General features: G+C 39.0%; 1 protein-coding gene across 1 annotated transcript in view; it reads left to right on the forward strand.

Moving 5' to 3' along the window:
* MCOLN2 (mucolipin 2) overlaps positions 1 to 8618 on the forward strand; it is an 82069-nt gene extending 73451 nt beyond the window's left edge. The window contains exons 13-15 of the mRNA XM_006831076.1: positions 3104 to 3310; positions 3941 to 4062; positions 8582 to 8618. Coding sequence (XP_006831139.1) covers positions 3104 to 3310; positions 3941 to 4062; positions 8582 to 8618 — 366 coding nt within the window. The remainder of the gene's footprint in view (positions 1 to 3103; positions 3311 to 3940; positions 4063 to 8581) is intronic.
* Positions 8619 to 8891: the final 273 nt, after the last annotated feature.

Here is an 8891-nt window from a genome sequence, read left to right on the forward strand (position 1 = left end):
TGACTGAAAGGGATAGAACATATTTAATCTGGGACTGCCTTTCTTACTGTTAACTAATTTGCTCACCTCCAGGTTTCTAAGGAAAGCAAGTTTAGTTGATCCTGTTCCAAGTACAGCTAAGGTATGGGTGTAACCCTGACTTGTGATACACTTGTGTGCCCTCTTTCTTGACCACAAACTGTGTCCTGCCTTGTTCAGCCATAGGACAGGGAGTGTAATACACAATGCACGCTATCTAGTTGAATATGTTGTTGAGTCAGGTCCAACTCCTGGCAACCCAGTGTATGTTGTTATTGTTGATAAGTGCCCTCGAGTCAGTTTTGACTCATAGCTACCCTGTGTAGGGTTGCTGAGGATCAGCTAGTGAGTTTGAACTGCTGACGTTGCAGTTCAAACCGACCTTGAGGCTGGGTGCATATCCTATGGTGCCACACCAATTATAGCAGAGTGAAATATTGCCCGGTCTGTCCAATCTTCATGATTATGATTCTTGATATGTTTGAGTCCATTGTTATGATTATAATGCCAATCTGTCTCTTGTGAGAATTTCCCTCATAATCACTGACTTGCTGCTTTACCAAGAATGATACAAGGCTAGGGAGAATTGTGCATAAAATGGAAAGCCAGCTAGTAGTTTACTCTGTGGCCCTGAGTGATACTGAGAACAGAGAGAGAACAGATCAGTATGCCTTAAAGAAGAGTTTGAAATGGGCCCTGAATGTTGACTTGATATGGACACAGAAAAGAGGAGGAACATGTTAGGTATCGAGAGTAGGTCCCATGAAGAAAACATGTAAAATGAGCCTGCTCTTCTGGGAGGAGAGAAGCACAGGCTACTATCATTGATGATTAGATGGCATGAAGCCACAGAAAGGAGAAGCTTATTTCAACCTGGTGAACCCTGGTGGCACAGTGGTTAAGCACTCAGCTGCTAACTGAAAGGTTGATGGTTCAAACCCACCAACTGCTCTGCAGGAGAAAAGATCTGACAATCTACTCCTGTAAGCATTACAGTCTTAGAAACCCTCTGGAGCAATTCCGCTCTGTCTTATCAGATCACCGAGTTGGAATTCATGAGTCAGAATGCAACAGGTTTGGATTTTGTTTGTTTGTTTTATACTTGGAGTTCAGCCCTTGTATATTCTCAAGCAATATAAATGACCTGAAAGTCTATGAAGTTTAAGTTTTGCTCCAACTTGAACCTACGTAATAATGCAGAATTAAATGTTGCCATCCGAGTGGTGAATCAGAGAAACATGGCATGAGAAGGCAGAATCCTGAATTCAAGAGATGGGAAAATGAATTGCTTCAACACACAATCTTAAGTACTTGGTTATATTGGAGTCAAATGTTTCCTTGATAGGAAATTGGAATCACAGACATAATAAGACGATTTGGGATGAAATTTGGAGTTTGGTTGCTGGGATGTTTTATTTTGTTCTATGTGTAATAATAGCACAATTCCAAGTGAAAAGGTCCCACACACATCCAGCACAGAATTGAGTGCCCTCAAGGCCAAATGACTTAATGGAATTACAGATTCCCATCTCTCAGTCCAAAACTTGACATCACTGATTCCATGTTTGTTTGTTTTCTGAAAATTCGATTTTCTTTTGTTTCATAGGTCATTATTGTTCTTTAGGAAGCTTTCACGTTAGTCTACTGTTCCAAAGCTCTGGACCTTGAGACAATAGTTTATTAAGCACCTGCTGTTTGTTTTCAGTGACTGTGACAGTAGAATTGTTCAGCTACTAATACTCAGAAAATATGACTAACTGATTACAAGATTGCAGTGATATTTCACATTGCTTCAGCTCATACACAGTTTTGTATATTGCATTTTCATGTATTTCTGGTTGTAATATAAAACTGCTTCAGTTCTTTCAGAAAACAGTTTGGAAGAATGTAGTCTTAAAAAAGAAATGTCAATAGCCTTAGACCCAATAATAGAGATGTTCATTGCAGCGTTCCTTACAGTAGCAAACATTTGGGATGTCCAGTGATTGGGAAATAACTAAATTTGGAATTTGGGAAGATGCTTAGAGTAAAAAAAAAAAATGATTAGGATCCAAAACTTTAAAATGATACGACCACAGATAAATATTTAAAAGTACATAGGACCTGGCTCAACTTTCAGCCAAAGGATCCATCTCTAAGGTGAGGACTAACACCAGGGAGGTATCCACTCCTTAGAATAGTCAGTCATATGAGATTAGGAGCATTTGCCCAGGGACAAGCTCAGAAGACCGGCAGGGATAGGAAAGAAGGACAAATGGCAATGGTAAGTACAAGGAGGAAATGACACGAATGCTGCTACAATGTGGGCCTGCACCCAATGTCACAAAACAAAATGTGTATGAATTACTGAATGAAACTAATTTGCTCTATAAACTTTTACCCAAACCACAATACAATGCATAGGAGAATACTGAAGGAAATCTCAAAAGATTATCTTTGAGAGTGTGAGGAGTGTTTTGTTTTGTTTTTTTTTAATGATATATTCCTAATTCTTGTGGAGTCCTGGTATGGCTCTATAGGATAAACACTCAACTTCAAAGTCAGCTTGAATTGCAAGGTCAGCAATTCAAATTCACCAGTTGCTCCTTGAAAACCCTATACAGGGTCACTATGAATTGGAACTGACTTCATGGCACTTAATAACAACAATTCTTGTGGTATTTTGTTGTGTTAAAATGAATGAGTTACTTTTAACAGTAGTAGTTGATGTTGTTGTTGTTGTTGTTAAGTGCTTTTGAGTCCGTTCCAACGCATAGTGGCCCTGTATAGGGATTCCAAGGAGCATCTGGTAGATTTGAACGCCGACCTTGCAGTTAGCATTCTAGTGCTGATCCTACAACGCCATACCAGGACTCTATAATAGTAGTGTTGCTGTTGCTATGTACCACTGAGTTGGTTCCACCTCATGGTGACTCAGTATGGGTTTCCGAGGAGCAGCAGTTAGGTTTGAACCACCGACCTTGTGATTAACAGTCAAGTGTTTACCTTAGAATGGCACAACAACTTGACAAAATGAACTAAGTCGGTATCTCTCTGCTTTGTAGTGTATAAATGTCTCTCAGACTAATTTTTGTTTCCCTCACAGTTTGAAAATCTAGGTACAGTTGCTGAATGCCTGTTTTCTCTGGTCAACGGTGATGACATGTTTGCGACCTTTGCCCAAATCCAGAAGAAAAGTGTCTTGGTGTGGCTGTTCAGCCGTCTGTATTTATATTCCTTCATCAGCCTTTTTATATATATGATTCTCAGCCTTTTTATTGCACTTATTACTGATTCTTATCACACCATTAAGGTAAATAATTATCAATAATTGTTGCCAAAACACTATTATAAATTCTGCATAGATTATGACATAGGAAATGACTATATCTTCTTTCACTTAGGGTTTTGAGAGCTTACTGTAGAAAATAAGCTTTTTAGGTGCTAGAGATTAACTTTTAAATATGCACTTGGGACATTATCCGTATTAGTCCAAATCAGGGTGGAGTGGTTTGGAGGTGGGAGAAAAAAAAAAAAAAGAAGTGGGTAAGTTACCAACTTTTTAGAAAATAAAGGATATAAAGACCTACTTAACTAGGCCTACTCTGCGTTGACAGTGTGGGGAGGAAACGGTCTTATCTTGGCTTGCAATGAATATGAAAGCTTTGGACTTTTGACTCCTTCCTTCATTCTCCTTGTTAGCACTCCCCTTCCCTTCCCCACCCTGGCTTTCTCTTGGATTGTTCTCTGTTCCCATGGTGGCCATGGCTTAGTGTTCTGGAAACGACAGGTTGATTCATCATGGTTAATATCAGTTCTTGGATCTGGGCTAGCAGTGTGGGCGAGTTTGATTTTAGCAGAGGTAGGTTTTGTTTGTTGACAAAAGCAGCAATTTCTCATGTTCTCTATATAAGATAATAACATTGTGTTACTTTTTAAAAAGAAATACCAACAGAATGGGTTCCCTGAAACGGATCTTCAGAAATTCCTGAAGGAATGTAGTAACAAAGAGGAACATGAGAAAGAAGCCTCAACCTTCCTATCCTGCTTCTGCTGCCTGAGGAGGTCAGTGTGTGTGATCAGGTTGCCATGATGTTGAGATGCGTTGCCCTGCTTCCTTCAGAAAGAGTTGTTCCAACTTCAACACTGCACTCATAAATCAGTTTACTATGAGAATGATGAATCTCCTTGCTTTATGCTCATGAAAATGGCTTTAGAAATGTATCATTTCTTTAAAAATGGGATATATTGTTGTATGACATGGTTGAAATCTCTTCAGGATGATATGAGGCTATTTTGAGAGAGGCTGAATCTGTCGTTGTTGTTTTTAAGTGCCAATGATTCAGTTCTGACCCATAGAGACCCTGTATAGAGTTTCCAAGGAGCAGCTGGAAAGCTTGAACCACTGACCTTGCAGTTCAAAGGGACTTTGCAGTCCAATGCATTAACCCACAGCGCCACACCAGGAAAGTATGAGTAAATACCCTTAAATCCAAGAAAGTGAATTCTTACATGTCCATAGTAAGAGACCTCACAGCTCTTAGCTTTAGAGATAGAACACTGAGCATGTCAAAGGCACTTTTGCTTGTCCAAATATGTGGTACAAATAACCTTTCTTGAGTTTGGGAAGAAGTTGTACATGTCCTTGGTTAGAAACATCATCAAAAGCTCTTCATTCACCACCTGCACTTTCTGCTGTTTATCAGGACCTGTAAAAACAGTGGTCTAGATGTCAGTGGTCAAAGCAGACCATGTAGTGGCTTGAGGACTAGACTGGAAGTCAGATGAGGACCATTTTCTTGAATGCGCCTTATTTGTTTTCATCTGAAGTAAAAAACGGATGGTGGTGGTGTACCATGGCTCCACTTCTGACTCATAGTGACCCAGTATAGGATTTCTGAGGCTGTAAATCTTGATGAGAGCAGAAAGCCTCATCTTTCCCCCATAGAGTGTCTGGTAGACTTGAACTGCTGACCTTGTAGTTAGCATCCCAAAGTACCCTCATCTCATGTTTTCTGAGAAGGATTTTCTAAACCAGATTCCTAAAGGAAGATAGGAGACTGTAATTGCTACTTAAAACCACAGGATGTATTATATTGTTGTTAATCAATTCATACTGAATCTTAAGATTTTAAATGACATGATTAAGCATTTTCAAAGAATGTTTGGTAAGTAGAAAATGAGTCTTATAAGAAGAGTTAATTTTTAAAAATCACATTTCATCCTCTCAGAATACCAGAGTGCTGCCATGGAAGCTAGGATAAAGGGAAATTAATTTTCTTAATAGGCAGCTGTCTCCTAAGAGGAGACACGAGTAAGGAAAGTCTCTCAAAGTCGATTTTCTAATATGTAATTAACTGTAAAGGAAAAAAAAAAATTCCTTGGGAAATGTTGTGAATTCTGAAAAGTAGCTGATAGATCTTTGATATTTGACATTTGGACCTTGGTGTGTATACTACAAAAATGCACAGAAGATTAAGTATTTTCTGCTGAAGCCACATGGAATGAGAGAGAGAGGTTTAAGAAGTAGACTAGAAGACTTATTGGCAAGATTGATCTGAATGGTGATAAAGAAGGGGTATCATCAATCGATAATTGTAGTACGGTGTGCTAGGGTTGATGAGACTATGCATGGTGAGAAGGAAGCTCCACTCACAATGAGGAATGAAAGAATTAAACGGAACAAGAGAGTCCACCAGTGAAATCAACCAAGAACCAGGATGTAGAAATTTTGGAAGAAAGAGGATATCAAAAAATAAAAGAAGAAGTGGCTCTTACCACATTCGACCAAAAGATGTTCATGGGTGAAGTCAGCTAGAGAAGTTTTAGAGAATTATTAGAACAGAGCCAGATCTGGGGGAGTTTGGGGTGGCACCGTGCAGACAATGAATGATGGTCAGGGAGCTGGGAGAAGGAAATAAGTTGTTGCAGGGCCTTAAAAATACCAAAATGGATGTCAGAAGAGGCTCTGAAACTTGCTCTTGAATATAGAGAAGCTAAAGTGACTGGAAAAAATGAGGAAGTAAAAGAACTGAACAGGAAACTTCAAAAGGAAGCTCAAGAAGACAAATTCAAATATTATTATGGAATGTGCAAAGACTTGGAGTTAGAAGAGAAGAACATACTCAGCATTTCTCAAACTGAAAGAACTGAAGAAAAAACTCAAGCTCCAGGTTGTAATATTGAATGATCCAGTGGGTAAAATATCAAATGACACAGGAAGCAGCAAAAGAAGATGGAAGGAATCCCCAGAGTCACTGTACCTAAAAGGATTGCTTGATGCTCAATCATTTCAAGAGGTAGCATATAATCAAGAACTGATGGAATTGAAGGAAGAAGTCTAACCTGCCTTGAAGGCATTGATAAAAAACAAGGCTCCAGGAATTGATGGAATACAAACTGAAATGCTTCAACAAATCTATGTAGCACCGGAGATACTCACACATCTATACCAAGAAACCTGGCTAACCAATTGTAAGAGATTCATATTTGTGCCAATTCCAAAGAATGATGACCCACTGGAATACAGAAATCTTTGAACAATATTATTAATACCACACATTCATAAAAGTTTGCTGAAGATAATTAAAAAATGGTTGCGACAGTACATTGACAGGGAACTGCCAGAAATTCAAGCCGGATTCAGAAGAGGACATGGAATTAGGGATGTCATTGCTGATGTCAGATGGATCTTGGTTAAAAGCAGAGAATACTAGAAAGATGTTTACTTGCACTTTATTGACTGCACAAAGGCTTTCAACTGTGTAGATCATAATAAACTATCGATAACACTGAGAAAAATGAGAATTCCAGAACACTTAATTGTGCTCATGAGGAATCTGCACATAAATCAAGAAGCAGTTGTTAGAACAGAACAAGGGGATGCTGGATGGTTTAAAATCAGGAAAGGCGGATGCCAGGGTTGTATACTTTCACCATGCAATTCAATCTGTATACTGAGCAAATAATCTGAAAAGAAGGATTAGATGAAGAAGAATGTGGCATCAAGATTGGAGAAAGTCCTTAACAACCTGCAATACGCAGATGATACAAGCTATATGCAGATGATACAAAATACTGATGAAGATCAAAGACTATAGCCTTCAGTATGGATTACACCTCAATGTAAAGCAAACAAAAATCATTATGTTATGTTGTGTTAAGTGTTGATGAGTAATTCCGACTCAGTGTGACCCTGTATAGGGTTTCCAAGGAGCTGCTCGTGGCTTTGAACTGCTGACCTTGTGATTTGCAGTCCAGTGCTAATCCACAGCACTACATCAGGAATCCTTATAACTGGATCAATAAAAAACATCATGGTAAATGAAGAAAAGATTGAATCTGTCTAGCACTTCAATTTGCTTGGATCCAAAGTCAACATTCCTGGAAGTAGCAGTAAAGAAATCAGATGAGATATTGTATCAGGCAAAACTGTGGCACAAGACTTCTTTAAAGTGCATCTGACCCAAGCCATGGTGTTTTCACTCACCTCATATGCATGCAGGAAGACCGTAAAAGAACCAGTGCATTTGAATTATGAGTATTGGTGAAGAATATTGAAAGTATCATGGACTGCCAGAAAAACCAACAAATCTGTCTTGGAAGAAATACAGCCAGAATGTCACTTAGAAGTGACGATGGTGAGACTACATCTCTCAAGTGTCATGAGGTACCAGTCCCTGGAGAAGGACATCATGCTGGGAAGAGTGAAGGGTCAGAGAAAAGGAGAAAGACTCCCAATGAGATGGATTGACACAGTGGTAGCAACAATGGGCTCAAACAACAATTGTGAGGATGGTGCAAGACTGGCTGGTGTTTTGTTCTATTATACATAGGTTTGCTATGAGCTGGAATTGACTGGAGGGCACCTAACAACAACAATAACATCCATCCAATCTGTTCCATGCCTCCTTAAACTTTTGGGTCCTCCAAAGTCATCAGGGTGGGTCAGAAGACATCTGAAACCTCTGCCAGTCCTAATGTGATAAGGTGCTTTGAAGAGAGATAATTAGTTGAACAGATGTGGAGCTCACGTTCTCCTCCACTGCACTGAAAGATGAAATCGGCTGCCTCAGCCTTTGATAAGAGTTTGTCAGTTAAGGGAGATGAAGGTTCCTAATAGAAGTACAGCTTCTCAAAGATGGTTTCCAAAAGCATGTACTGAAACCTAAAGTAATGTGAATTGTTCTTCTTAACTTTTATCCTCTTTTTCATTGCACTTAATCTAATATATAGAATAATCCTATTCCTCCTCAAAGATTTTAAAATATAAGCTATACTTTTGTTGTTGAGTGCCATCAAATTGATTTGATTCATGACACTCTCATGTGTGCAGAGAAGAAGGACTCTGTAGAGTTTTCAAGATTGTGCTCCTTCAGAAAAAGATTGTCAGGTCTGTCTTCTGATACACCTGTGGGTATGTTTGAACTTCCAACCTTCTGGCTAGTAGTCAAGTGCTTGATCATTTGCACCACCCAAATATTACCTAACATGTCTGTAAGTACCTGGTATACAATGATTTCTCCTTCAAAGATTTCTAAATCATTTTTCTCTTTTCTCTTTCCTCCTCCCGACTCTGTTACAGGAAAGGAAGTGACGAGCACTTGATACTATTTAACTAAAATCCTTGTGCTAAAGACAATCAAGTTCAGACATCCTTATCCAGTGACAATGTAGAGGGGGCCCCAAACAGTTTGGACCGACATTTTAAAAAATACTGACTTATTTCACTGTGGACCAGGAAAGAAGAGTGTCTGTCAGCTGGCTGGCCCTGGCCAAAGTTCCTTTTTAAAAACTTGGATAGTGAAACATAAACTATAGACTCTGTTGGGGCATTAGTGCAATAGAGCAATGTTAATAAAATTCTCTACTAGTCTTAATATATGACATGTTAA

Source organism: Chrysochloris asiatica, unplaced genomic scaffold (assembly GCF_000296735.1).
Source record: "Chrysochloris asiatica unplaced genomic scaffold, ChrAsi1.0 scaffold00002, whole genome shotgun sequence".
Classification (NCBI taxonomy): domain Eukaryota; kingdom Metazoa; phylum Chordata; class Mammalia; order Afrosoricida; family Chrysochloridae; genus Chrysochloris; species Chrysochloris asiatica.